Here is a 14959-nt window from a genome sequence, read left to right on the forward strand (position 1 = left end):
TACTAAATACATTCTTCTCTACTGTATTCACAGAGGAGAATCCCATAACAGACGATATGACTAGGGATAATGTTAATCCTCCCATAAATCTCACCTGCCTAACACAACAAGAAGTGGGGAAACGCCTTAAAAATATTAAAATCCATAAATCACCGGGCCCAGAAGGTATCCATCCTAGAGTTTTGCAAGAATTAAATACTGTGTTAGACAGACCGTTATTCCTATTATTTAAAGATTCTATTACGACAGGGATTCTTCCACAGGACTGGCGCATAGCTAATGTGGTACCGATATTCAAGAAGGGGTCAAGGAGTGATCCTGGAAACTACAGGCCTGTAAGTCTAACATCTATAGTAGGTAAAGTATTTGAGGGGATTGTAAGAGATGCTATACTGGAGTATCTTAATGAAAATAATCTTATGACGCAGCACCAGCATGGATTTATGAGGGATCGGTCCTGTCAGACTAATCTGATCGGCTTCTATGAAGAGGTAAGTTATAGACTGGACCTGGGGGAGGCTGTGGATGTTGTGTATCTGGACTTTTCAAAGGCATTTGATACTGTGCCGCATGAAAGGTTGGTCTACAAAATGAGGATGCTGGGACTCGGGGAAAACGTATGCAAATGGGTAAGTAACTGGTTGTGTGATAGAAAACAGAGGGTGGTCATTGATGGAACATATTCAGATTGGGTTTTAGTTACTAGTGGGGTACCACAGGGGTCAGTGTTGGGTCCACTTCTTTTTAATATTTTTATTAATGATCTTGTAGAGGGGCTACAGAGCAGAATCTCCATTTTTGCAGATGATACTAAACTGGGTAAAGTAATCAGTACAGAGGAGGATAATATCATATTACAGAGGGATTTGGAGAAGCTAGAGGCTTGGGCGGAGAAATGGCAAATGAAGTTTAATGTGGATAAATGTAAGGTTATTCATTTGGGCCATAGAAATAATAATTACAGTTATGTGCTAAATAATAAAACACTGGGTAAAACTACTTCCGAAAAGGACCTGGGGGTATTGGTGGACAGTAAACTCAACTTTAGTGATCAGTGCCAGGCAGCAGCTGCCAAGGCTAATAAAATAATGGGATGCATCAAAAGAGGTATAGATGCTAAAGATGAGAACATAGTTTTGCCTCTTTATAAATCACTGGTCAGACCACACATGGAATACTGTATACAGCACTGGGCACCGGTATATAAGAAGGACACAGCTGACCTGGAGCGGGTGCAGAGGAGGGCAACAAAGGTCATTAAGGGAATGGGTGGGTTACAGTACCAGGACAGGTTATCACGCTTGGGGTTATTTACGCTAGAAAAAAGACGTCTTAGGGGCGATCTGATCACAATGTACAAATATATGAATGGACAGTACAGAGATCTTTGTAGGGGTCTCTTTACTCCTAGGTCTGTAACAATGACAAGGGGGCATCCTCTACGTCTAGAGGAAAGAAGATTTCATCATCAGCATCGACGCGGGTTCTTTACTGTACGAGCGGTAAGACTGTGGAACTCTCTGCCACATGATGCTGTCATGGCCGATTCATTATATAAGTTCAAGGGAGGCCTGGATGATTTTCTTGAAAAATATAATATTACAAGTTATGGGCATTAGATTTCTGGTGATACGTTGATCCGGGGATTGTTCTGGTTGCCATTGCAGTCGGGGGAGGGGGGGGGGGGGGGGGGGAGTTTCTCCCTGTGGTGGGGCGTTTGTGTTCTGCCCCATAGGGGTTTTTCGCCTTCCTGGATCAACACAGTAGGATTTTCCTAGGTTGAACCTGATGGACTCTTGTCTTCTTTCAACCTTATTTACTATGTTACTATGTTACTAAGATCATGGAAACAATGGAGAAGAATGTGGAGACCAGGGCAGGAAAGGACACGAAGCACACAAGGAAAAGATCACATGAAGATGTCTATAAGATCATGGAAACAATGGAGAAGAATGTGGAGACCAGGGCAGGAAAGGACACGAAGCACACAAGGAGGAGATCACATGAAGATGTCTATAAGATCATGGAAACAATGGAGAAGAATGTGGAGACCAGGACAGGAAAGGACACGAAGCCCACAAGGAGGAGATCACATGAAGATGTCTATAAGATCATGGAAACAATGGAGAAGAATGTGGAGACCAGGACAGGAAAGGACACGAAGCACACAAGGAGGAGATCACATGAAGATGTCTATAAGATCATGGAAACAATGGAGAAGAATGTGGAGACCAGGGGAGGAAAGGACACGAAGCACACAAGGAGGAGATCACATGAAGATGTCTATAAGATCATGGAAACAATGGAGAAGAATGTGGAGACCAAGGCAGGAATGGACAGGAAGCACACAAGGAGGAGATCACATGAAGATGTCTATAAGATCATAGGAACAATGGAGAAGAATGTGGAGACCAGGGGAGAAAAGGACACGAAGCACACAAGGAGGAGATCACATGAAGATGTCTATAAGATCATGGAAACAATGGAGAAGAATGTGGAGACCAGGGGAGGAAAGGACACGAAGCACACAAGGAGGAGATCACATGAAGATGTCTATAAGATCATGGAAACAATGGAGAAGAATGTGGAGACCAGGGCAGGAAAGGACACGAAGCACACAAGGAGGAGATCACATGAAGATGTCTATAAGATCATGGAAACAATGGAGAAGAATGTAGAGACCAGGGCAGGAAAGGACACGAAGCACACAAGGAGGAGATCACATGAAGATGTCTATAAGATCATGGAAACAATGGAGAAGAATGTGGAGACCAGGGGAGGAAAGGACAGGAAGTACACAAGGAGGAGATCACATGAAGATGTCTATAAGATCATGGAAACAATGGAGAAGAATGTGGAGACCAGGGCAGGAAAGGACACGAAGAACACAAGGAGGAGATAACATGAAGATGTTCACAAGATCATGGAAACAATGGAGAAGAATGTGGAGACCAGGGGAGGAAAGGACACGAAGCACACAAGGAAAAGATCACATGAAGATGTCTATAAGATCATGGAAACAATGGAGAAGAATGTGGAGACCAGGGCAGGAAAGGACACGAAGCACACAAGGAAAAGATCACATGAAGATGTCTATAAGATCATGGAAACAATGGAGAAGAATGTGGAGACCAGGGCAGGAAAGGACACGAAGCACACAAGGAGGAGATCACATGAAGATGTCTATAAGATCATGGAAACAATGGAGAAGAATGTGGAGACCAGGGCAGGAATGGACACGAAGCACACAAGGAGGAGATCACATGAAGATGTCTATAAGATCATGGAAACAATGGAGAAGAATGTGGAGACCAAGGCAAGAATGGACACGAAGCACACAAGGAGGAGATCACATGAAGATGTCTATAAGATCATGGAAACAATGGAGAAGAATGTAGAGACCAGGGCAGGAAAGGACAGGAAGCACACAAGGAGGAGATCACATGAAGATGTCTATAAGATCATAGGAACAATGGAGAAGAATGTGGAGACCAGGGGAGGAAAGGACACGAAGCACACAAGGAGGAGATCACATGAAGATGTCTATAAGATCATAGGAACAATGGAGAAGAATGTGGAGACCAGGGGAGGAAAGGACACGAAGCACACAAGGAGGAGATCACATGAAGATGTCTATAAGATCATAGGAACAATGGAGAAGAATGTAGAGACCAGGGGAGGAAAGGACACGAAGCACACAAGGAGGAGATCACATGAAGATGTCTATAAGATCATGGAAACAATGGAGAAGAATGTGGAGACCAGGGGAGGAAAGGACAGGAAGCACACAAGGAGGAGATCACATGAAGATGTCTATAAGATCATGGAAATAATGGAGAAGAATGTGGAGAGCGGTCAGGAGAGGAGAAAAAACACACAAGGAGGAGATCTAGTGATGAACGAGCATGCTGGTCCGAGCTTGGTACTCGATTTAGTATTAGGGTACTCGATGGTACTCGTTACTCAGACGAGAAAATAGCATCATCCGTTTGGGCTGAATTTCTCAGCCAATAAACATGCAGGAGACTCTTTGGTACATCCTGAGATCACGTGTCGATAGCAGCGATTGGTTGGCCAGATCAGATGACCCTGCCATATAAAAATCTCGGCCACGGAGGCTCGGCTCACATGTATGCGAGACAGCGAAAGCGTTAGGGAGGGAATTAGCGTTCCAGTAGGCAGGGAATACTAGACCAAGAACCAAACAGCCCTTGTAAGGGCTTTAAATTGTTTATAAATTGTATTACTCCAGACTGCTGGCTGGGAGTTGCAGTGCAGCTACCAGGATTTCACCAGCACACTGTGGTGATCGGCTGCTGGCAAAAAGGGGGCATTAGGTGTGGCATACACACCCCTAAGAAGTGTTCAGTACTATTATATGATTTTGTGGCTGGTGATCCTGGTGTACTACATTGTATTGCTGGGATTTGTAGTACACCTGCATAGAACTTCACTGCTCATTGTCCTGTGTAACAGGTGGCATAGACCACAGACCACCACTTACACACAGACTCTATCCAAATACTAGTGTGACACTGACCACCAGTATATTTACTTATTTTTGTATTTCTTACTGAAGCCATATCCAAGCTCACTGCTAATTGCCCTGTGTAAGGGGGTGTCACACAGTGTATAGGTGCAGCCACCAACAGATTGTATACCACCGCCTCCAAAAAAATAGTGTGACCTGACCACCAGTATATTTTTTGATTTCTGTCTTTCTTACATAAGGCATATCCAAGCTCACTACTGATTTCCCTATGTGAGAGGGTGGCAGACAGTATATAGCTGCACTTGCACACCCAGACTCTATACGACTACCTCCAATAGTAGCCTCAGTAATATATTTTCTTGGCTTGCTGTGATCTGTAGTGCAGCTATCTCAGTCTTTACTGTGCAGTGTCCACAAAATGGTGAAGCCCAGGGGTAAGGGTCCAGGACGAGGGCGTGGGGTTCTAAGCAATGCAGTAGGCCGTGGTTCAGGGCAGGGTGACACAGCAGCACCTCGAGGAGGGAGCAGTGGCACACCGCAGATATTCACTCCCTAGCTTCTTCGCACAACTAGTGAACAGGTGATCACGTGGATAGCGGATAATGTGTCCAGTAACTTCTCCACCACCCAGTCTTCCACACAGTCCACCCACGCTACCCAAGGGAGAGGAACCCTTGCTCCATTAGCTCCGCCTCCTTCCCCACAGCCTGGCCCCTCCATCCACCACCACCACCACCAGGCTCCCAGGAACTCTTTTGGTGACTGACCTGAGCTGGGTGGGTTAGCCTAGTGAAGACCGTGCTTCTGAGGGGGAGGCAAGTTCACCCGCAGGACCGGTTGGAAGAGGAAGAGGGGTGGGCAGAGGGAGAAACAGGGGCAGAGCGAGTAGATCAGCAACTGTTTCATGGAGTCAAACTCCCCTGGCCAGGGCTAGATGTTCCCAAGTTACCAGCCTAACCACTACCAGCATGCGCAGGCCTATGAGAGCTAAATTCCCCACTCAGTGGAACCAAGGACGTTCAGTGACTGCAAGTCGCACCCCTGCTCCTCCCCCTGTGTCAGGTGTCGGCTCTGTCAGTCCCCCAGCCCAGGCCCCAGGCACGAGCGCCTCCCATCCTACACGCACCCCTTCACTTCCACTATGCTCCACACCCTCCAGCAAGGTGTCCAAGCGCAGTGTTCAACTGTCCCTGCAGCAGACCTTTGAACGGAAGCGCAAATACACGGCCACTCACCCGTATGCACAAGCCCTAAATGTGCACATAGGCAAACTGCTGAGCCTGGAGATGCTGCCCTATCGGCTGGTAGAGACAGAGGCGTTTAGGAACCTCATGGCGGTGACTGTCCCTCCGTACTCTGTCCCCAGCCGCCACTACTTTTCACAGTGTGCCGTCCCAGCCCTACACCAGCTTGTGTCGGATAACATCATCTGTGCCCTGACCAATGCGGTCAGCGACAAGGTCCACCTAACCACAGACACGAGGACAAGTGCTGGCGGGGAGGGACACTATATCTCCCTGACGGCACATTGGGTCAACTTGGTGGAGGCTGGGACAGAGTCTGACCCTGGTTCCGCTCATGTGCTGCCCACCCTGAGGATTGCGGGGCCTACCTCGGTTGCGGTCTCTCATGATTTGTATACCTCTTTCTCCTCCTCTTCTTCCTCCTCCTCTCTATTACCCTCCACGAGCACGTTGCCTCCATCTCGTAGCATCAGCAGTGCGGTGGGTAAGCACCAACAGGCGGTGTTGAAACTGCTGAGCTTAGGCGACAAGAGGCACACGCCCAGGAGCTGTTGCAGGGCATCACGGCGCAGGCAGATCTTTGGATGGCTCCACGGAGCCTCAAACCAGGCATGGATGTGTGTGACAACGGGCGGAACCTGGTGGCGGCTCTGCAACTCGGCAGCCTCACACATGTACCGTGCCTGGCCCACGTGTTTAACCTAGTGGTGCAGCGGTTCCTTAAGACCTACCCCAATTTGGCTGACCTGCTCACCAAGGTGCGGCGCATCTGTGCGCATTTCCGCAAGTAAACCACGGATGCTGACACCCTTAGGGCAGTGCAAAGGCGCAACTGCCAACTCACCGACTGCTGTGCAACATGCCCACGAGGTGGAATTCCACCTTCCAGATGGTAGCCAGGATTTACCAGCAACGCAGAGCCATTGTGGAATGCCAGATGTCAACTCAAATCTACAATGAGGAGTGGACGTGGATGTCTGCTATCTGTCAGGTACTGGGCCCCTTTGAGGAGTCAACACAGATGGTCAGCAGCGATGCTGCCATCATCAGCCTCACCATCCTCACCATCCCCCTGCTGTGTCTGCTTCAAACCTCCCTGCTCAGCCTGAAGTCTGACACTTTGCCTTCGTCTCAGGAGATGGGGGAAGAACATCCGCCGCTAGATAGCCAGACCACCCTCACGTCAGTTTCTCAGCACAAAGTAGAGAAGGAGGAAGAAGAGGAGCCTGCTGCCGCGACTGAAGAGGGTACACATGCTCAATCCTAACTTGTTGAGCGTGTATGGCCTGAAGACGAGGAATTGTTGGAGGAGGAGGAGGAAATTGAGAGTCAGCCTATTGAGGAGAGGGAATTGCGTGTTGGTAACCTGGCGCACATAGGTGACTTTATGTTAGGCTGTCTTTCCTGTGACCCTCGGGTTACATTTTTTTGGGACAACACAGATTACTGGGTGTTCACCCTCCTGGACCCTCGGTACAAACAGAACTTTTCCACTCTCATTCCTGCGGAGGAACGCAGTATAAGGCTATGTTCACACTGCGTATATGTCCAGTCACATATTTTGGCCGGACATATACGCGGTAAACTCCGGCCGGGGATTTACGCTACTTGCGGCTGGCTACGTACGGACTGCGAACTTACGCCCGTAGTCTACTTACGCTTCCCGAGCGCCCTACGTAGCGATCTGACAGCGGTGTTTTACTTGGATATCTTCGCCTAGCCCCGGACACCCCACAGAACCTTTTGGATCGGCACAAAAAGCTGCAAAAATGAAGAAATCACCACTCTGTACGGGACCGCATGTTACGCTACGGGCGTAAGTTATGGCATTTTCTTCCGCAAACAATGGTCTGGTTCATTTTTTACGGCGCCGCATACGATCCGGGCATAAGTTCTTACGTAGTGTGAACTGTGCAGCCGTACATCGTATACTTTCCATTGTACGCAAACTACGTAAGTCTCCGGCCGCTTATTCACGGAACGCGCTACGGCCGGAAACGTACGTAGTGTGAACATAGCCTAAGGCTGCGTTCACACTATGTATATTTCAGTCAGTATTGTGGTCCTCATATTGCAACCAAAACCAGGAGTGGATTAAAAACACAGAAAGGCTCTGTTCACACAATGTTGAAATTGAGTGGATGGCCGCCACAACGGCCATTATTTCAATATAACGGCCGTTGTTTTAAAATAACAGCAAATATTTGCCATTAAATGTCGGCCATCCACTCAATTTCAACATTGTGTGAACAGATCCTTTCTGTGTTTTCAATCCACTCCTGGTTTTGGTTGCCATATGAGGACCACAATACTGACTGAAATATACGCAGTGTGAACCCAGTGACAGTGAATCAATATCAACAGGCCCTGGTGCAGAAGCTGAAAATGTACTCCCCATCTGACACCACTAGCGCCAGAGGACATAGTTCTGTGGGCCAAAGAGCGGGGGAGAGAAGCGGTGGAGCAGGCAGCTTGTCAAGGGGCAGGGGAACACTCTCCAAGGCCTTTGAAGGTTTCATGGCACCCCAGCAAGACTATGTCACCCGTCCCCAGTCTAGACAGAGTAGGGGGGAAGCCTTCAGGAAGATGGTGAGGGAGTACCTTGCTGACCATACCAACGTCCTTCCCTATCACTCTGCTACATACAACTACTGGGTTGCAAAGCTGGATACGTGGCCGAACTGGCGCTTTATGCCTTGGAAGTTCTGGGCTGCCCTGCCGCTAGAGCGGGTCTTCAGTGCAGCTGGTGCCATCATCACTGATAAGCGCACCCGCCTGTCAACTGACAGCGCTGACAGGCTGATGTTTATAAAAATGAACAAAGCCTGGATTTCACCTGAATTCAACTGTCCATCCAGGGAAAGCAGCTCAACAAGAGGATTCTTGGACTTTTCCTTCTCCTCCTCCTTCAATTCTCAGCCAACAGCCAATTTTTGTTCCGACATGCTGTGTCTGGCATAATTTTTGGGAGGCACATCTGCTACCGCTTCTACCTGGGTCACTCTATCCTCACCACCATGCTGTGTCTGGCATAATTTTTGGGAGGCTCACCTGCTACCGCTTCTACCTTGGTCACTCTATCCTCACCACCATGCTGTGTCTGGCATAATTTTTGGGAGGCTCACCTGCTACCGCTTCTACCTTGGTCACTCTGTCATCACCGCCATACTGTGTCTGGCATAATTTTTGGGAGGCTCACTTGCTACCTCACTCACTTTTAATGGTTCTCTGTGTCCTCACTGCCATGCTGTTTCAACAAGAGGATTCTTGAACTTTTCCTTCTCCTCCTCCTTCAATTCTCAGCCAACAGCCAATTTTTGTTCCGACATGCTGTGTCTGGCATAATTTTTGGGAGGCTCACCTGCTACTGCTTCTACCTAGGTCACTCTGTCATCACTGCCATGCTGTGTCTGGCATAATTTTTGGGAGGCTCACCTGTTACCACTTCTACCTTGGTCACTCTGTCATCACTGCCATGCTGTGTCTGGCATAATTTTTGGGAGGCTCAATTGCTACCTCACTTTTAATGCTTCTCTGTGTCCTCACTGCCATGCTGTGTCAGTCCTAATTTTTTGGAGGCTCACTTGCTACCGCTTCTACCTTGGTCACTCTGTTCTCACTGCCATGCTGTGTCAGGCTAAATTTTGGGGTGGTTCATATTCTACCTCTGTTTTAATGGTTTCCTGAGTCCTCACTGCCATGCTGTGTCAGTCAACGTTTTTAAGTGGTTCATATGCTACCTCTGTTTTAATGGTTTACTGTGTTCTCACTGCCATGCTGTGTAAGGCTAAATTTTGGGGTGGTATATATGCTACCTCTGTTTTAATGGTTCTTTGTGTCCTCACTGCCATGCTGTGTCAAGCCTAATTTTTGTGAGATTGAACTCCTGCCTTATCTACCTTGTTCACTGAGTCCTCACCGCCAATTTTTGGGAGGTTCCATGCCTGCCTCATCTAAAGGCCGGTAAAGGACACTTTATGGTCTTTTTTTTAATGTTCAATTTAAATTTTTAAAGCACACCGCAGACATTCACTCCCTAGCTTCTTCTCACAACTTACAGGGTCTTACGGTTCACGGCTTTTGAAACCGCAGCAGTGTGAACAGGTGATCACGTGGAGAGAACATACAAACTTCATGCAGATGTTGTCCTTGGTGGGATTTGAACCCAGGACCCCAGCGCTGCAAGGCTACACTGCTAACCACTGAGCCACTCAAATTTGAGCTCAAACTCAAAATCAAATCAGTGGTGGGGAGAAGTGGTGAGTCACATGATACAGGGAAAATTACCCCAACTACTATAGTAGTCAGGGGGCGTCATGCCCCCGTCCTGGTCAGTCTAGTAACTTAAAAAGACAAGTTATTAAGGGGGGAGGAGGTGAGCAGTCAGCTTGTCAGGCACTGGCAGGGGAACACTCTCCAAGGCCTTTGACCTTCAAAGTGACCTTCAGGCCTTTGTCTTAGGTCACATGTGCCTCGCCCATCTCTGTCTGGGTCAGCACTATTGTCTTGAGGTTGTCCACCAGGCTGTTCCTTATAATTTGGCGTAATGGTGCCATTAGGCAGCCTCAGATACATCCATACATGCTGCCCCTGCTGTTTTCTGAGGTTGACAGCTTTTCACACGACCTTCCATCTACCAAACTTGGGTCCCCTGCAAAAATGCTCTAGTTTCCCATTAACTTTAATGGGGTTCGTTACTTGAAACGAGCACTCGAGTATCGGGAAATATTCATCTCGAGTAACCAGCACCCGAGCATTTTAGTACTCGCTCATCACTAAGGAGATGACACGAAGATGTTCACAAGATCATGGCAACAATGGAGAAGAATGTGAAGAGCGGTCAGGAGAGGAGACAGAAGACACAAGGTGGAGATGACATGAAGATTATAGGGAACCCACCAGGTGATTGTCCACAATCCTATTTAGACCTTCAGAGAACTTCTCCAGACATTCCTGTGAGAAGAAAAATCAGAAGATTATATAATAAAGAAGTAACAAGGCTCAGAGGATCATCATCATCATCATCCTCCTGACCCAGCACCAGAACCCTCACATCATCATCATCCTCCTGACCCAGCACCAGAACCCTCACATCATCATCATCCTCCTGACCCAGCACCAGAACCCTCACATCATCATCATCATCATCCTCCTGACCCAGCACCAGAACCCTCACATCATCATCATCCTCCTGACCGAGCACCAGAACCCTCACATCATCATCATCCTCCTGACCCAGCACCAGAACCCTCACATCATCATCATCATCATCATCCTCCTGACCCAGCACCAGAACCCTCACATCATCATCATCCTCCTGACCCAGCACCAGAACCCTCACATCATCATCATCATCATCCTCCTGACCCAGCACCAGAACCCTCACATCATCATCATCCTCCTGACCAAGCACCAGAACCCTCACATCATCATCATCATCATCATCGTCATCCTGACCCAGCACCAGAACCCTCACATCATCATCATCATCATCCTCCTGACCCAGCACCAGAACCCTCACATCATCATCATCATCATCCTCCTGACCCAGCACCAGAACCCTCACATCATCATCATCCTCCTGACCAAGCACCAGAACCCTCACATCATCATCATCATCATCATCGTCATCCTGACCCAGCACCAGAACCCTCACATCATCATCATCATCATCCTCCTGACCCAGCACCAGAACCCTCACATCATCATCATCCTCCTGACCCAGCACCAGAACCCTCACATCATCATCATCATCATCCTCCTGACCCAGCACCAGAACCCTCACATCATCATCATCCTCCTGACCGAGCACCAGAACCCTCACATCATCATCATCATCATCATCATCATCGTCATCCTGACCAAGCACCAGAACCCTCACATCATCATCATCCTCCTGACCAAGCACCAGAACCCTCACATCATCATCATCCTCCTGACCCAGCACCAGAACCCTCACATCATCATCATCCTCCTGACCCAGCACCAGAACCCTCACATCATCATCCTCCTGACCCAGCACCAGAACCCTCACATCATCATCATCCTCCTGACCCAGCACCAGAACCCTCACATCATCATCATCCTCCTGACCCAGCACCAGAACCCTCACATCATCATCATCCTCCTGACCCACCACCAGAACCTTCACATCATCATCATCCTCCTGACCCAGCACCAGAACCCTCACATCATCATCATCCTCCTGACCCAGCACCAGAACCCTCACATCATCATCATCATCATCCTCCTGACCCAGCACCAGAACCCTCACATCATCATCATCATCATCCTCCTGACCCAGCACCAGAACCCTCACATCATCATCATCCTCCTGACCGAGCACCAGAACCCTCACATCATCATCATCATCATTCTGACCCAGCACCAGAAACCTCACATCATCATCATCCTCCTGACCCAGCACCAGAACCCTCACATCATCATCATCCTCCTGACCCAGCACCAGAACCCTCACATCATCATCATCATCATCCTCCTGACCCAGCACCAGAACCCTCACATCATCATCATCATCATCCTCCTGACCCAGCACCAGAACCCTCACATCATCATCATCCTCCTGACCCAGCACCAGAACCCTCACATCATCATCATCCTCCTAACCCAGCACCAGAACCCTCACATCATCATCATCATCATCATCCTCCTGACCCAGCACCAGAACCCTCACATCATCATCATCATCATCCTCCTGACCCAGCACCAGAACCCTCACATCATCATCATCCTCCTAACCCAGCACCAGAACCCTCACATCATCATCATCATCATCATCCTCCTGACCCAGCACCAGAACCCTCACATCATCATCATCATCATCATCATCATCCTCCCGACCGAGCACCAGAACCCTCACATCATCATCATCATCATCATCATCATCCTCCCGACCGAGCACCAGAACCCTCACATCATCATCATCATCATCATCATCATCATCATCCTCCTGACCGAGCACCAGAACCCTCACATCATCATCATCATCCTCCTGACCCAGCACCAGAACCCTCACATCATCATCATCATCATCCTCCTGACCCAGCACCAGAACCCTCACATCATCATCATCATCATCATCATCATCATCCTCCTGACCCAGCACCAGGACCTTCACATTCAGAGGCGGACATATCACTTGTGAAGCCTGTCCAGCTGCACAGGGGCCCAGCCCATTAGAGGGGCCCGCCAGGCTCAGACTCTAAAGTGTAAGCTCAGCATGGCACATGTCTGTACTGGGTCCCCAGGTGGCATCAGCACACGGAAAGTGCGGGCCCCCTGCTCCTGTGGGGCCCTCTTAGTCACTGTGCTGCAGGAATATGGCTGCTCGGGACAGGATGTGGTGACAGGGGCTGGAGGGATGCTGCAGGGTTATGGCTGCCCGGGACAGGATTTGGTGACAGGGGCTGGAGGGATGCTGCAGGGTTATGGCTGCCCGGGACAGGATGTGGTGACAGGGGCTGGAGGGACGCTGCAGGGTTATAGCTGCCCGGGACAGGATGTGGTGACAGGGGCTGGAGGGATGCTGCAGGGTTATGGCTGCCCGGGACAGGATGTGGTGACAGGGGCTGGAGGGACGCTGCAGGGTTATGGCTGCCCGGGACAGGATGTGGTGACAGGGGCTGGAGGGACGCTGCAGGGTTATAGCTGCCCGGGACAGGATGTGGTGACAGGGGCTGGAGGGATGCTGCAGGGTTATGGCTGCCCGGGTCTGGATGTGGTGACAGGGGCTGGAGGGACGCTGCAGGGTTATGGCTGCCCGGGACAGGATGTGGTGACAGGGGCTGGAGGGACGCTGCAGGGTTATAGCTGCCCGGGACAGGATGTGGTGACAGGGGCTGGAGGGATGCTGCAGGGTTATGGCTGCCCGGGACAAGATGTGGTGACAGGGGCTGGAGGGACGCTGCAGGGTTATAGCTGCCCGGGACAGGATGTGGTGACAGGGGCTGGAGGGAGGCTGCAGGGTTATGGCTGCCGGGGAGAGGATGTGGTGACAGGGGCTGGAGGGATGCTGCAGGAATATGGCTGCCCGGGACAGGATGTGGTGACAGGGGCTGGAGGGATGCTGCAGGAATATGGCTGCCCGGGACAGGATGTGGTGACAGGGGCTGGAGGGACGCTGCAGGGTTATAGCTGCTGGGGAGAGGATGTGGTGACAGGGGCTGGAGGGACGCTGCAGGGTTATGGCTGCCCGGGACAGGATGTGGTGACAGGGGCTGGAGGGACGCTGCAGGGTTATGGCTGCTGGGGAGAGGATGTGGTGACAGGGGCTGGAGGGACGCTGCAGGAATATGGCTGCCCGGGACAGGATGTGGTGACAGGGGCTGGAGGGACGCTGCAGGGTTATAGCTGCCCGGGACAGGATGTGGTGACAGGGGCTGGAGGGACGCTGCAGGGTTATGGCTGCCCGGGACAGGATGTGGTGACAGGGGCTGGAGGGACGCTGCAGGGTTATGGCTGCTGGGGAGAGGATGTGGTGACAGGGGCTGGAGGGATGCTGCAGGGTTATAGCTGCCCGGGAGAGGATGTGGTGACAGGGGCTGGAGGGACGCTGCAGGGTTATGGCTGCTGGGGACAGGATGTGGTGACAGGGGCTGGAGGGATGCTGCAGGGTTATAGCTGCCCGGGAGAGGATGTAGTGACAGGGGCTGGAGGGACGCTGCAGGGTTAAGGCTGCTGGGGACAGGATGTGGTGACAGGGGCTGGAGGGATGCTGCAGGGTTATGGCTGCCCGAGACAGGATGTGGTGACAGGGGCTGGAGGGATGCTGCAGGGTTATAGCTGCCCGGGACAGGATGTGGTGACAGGGGCTGGAGGGATGCTGCAGGGTTATGGCTGCCCGAGACAGGATGTGGTGACAGGGGCTGGAGGGAGGCTGCAGGGTTATGGCTGCTGGGGAGAGGATGTGGTGACAGGGGCTGGAGGGATGCTGCAGGGTTATGGCTGCCCGAGACAGGATGTGGTGACAGGGGCTGGAGGGATGCTGCAGGAATATGGCTGCTGGGGAGAGGATGTGGTGGCAGGGGCTGGAGGGAGGCTGCAGGAATATGGCTGCCCGGGACAGGATGTGGTGACAGGGGCTGGAGGGACGCTGCAGGGTTATGGCTGCCCGGGACAGGATGTGGTGACAGGGGCTGGAGGGACGCTGCAGGGTTATGGCTGCCCGAGACAGGATGTGGTGACAGGGGCTGGAGGGATGCTG

At 50.6% G+C, this 14959-nt stretch overlaps 1 protein-coding gene across 3 annotated transcripts in view; it reads right to left on the reverse strand.

Annotated features, from left to right (window-relative positions):
* Positions 1-14959, reverse strand: part of ACAP1 (ArfGAP with coiled-coil, ankyrin repeat and PH domains 1) — a 215977-nt gene that overhangs the window by 155744 nt on the left and 45274 nt on the right. For all 3 annotated transcript variants that reach the window (XM_069950340.1, XM_069950350.1, XM_069950331.1), the window contains exon 4: positions 10636-10689. In XM_069950340.1, coding sequence (XP_069806441.1) covers positions 10636-10689 — 54 coding nt within the window. The remainder of the gene's footprint in view (positions 1-10635; positions 10690-14959) is intronic.

The sequence above is a fragment of the Dendropsophus ebraccatus genome, chromosome 1 (genome assembly GCF_027789765.1).
Source record: "Dendropsophus ebraccatus isolate aDenEbr1 chromosome 1, aDenEbr1.pat, whole genome shotgun sequence".
NCBI classification, from domain to species: domain Eukaryota; kingdom Metazoa; phylum Chordata; class Amphibia; order Anura; family Hylidae; genus Dendropsophus; species Dendropsophus ebraccatus.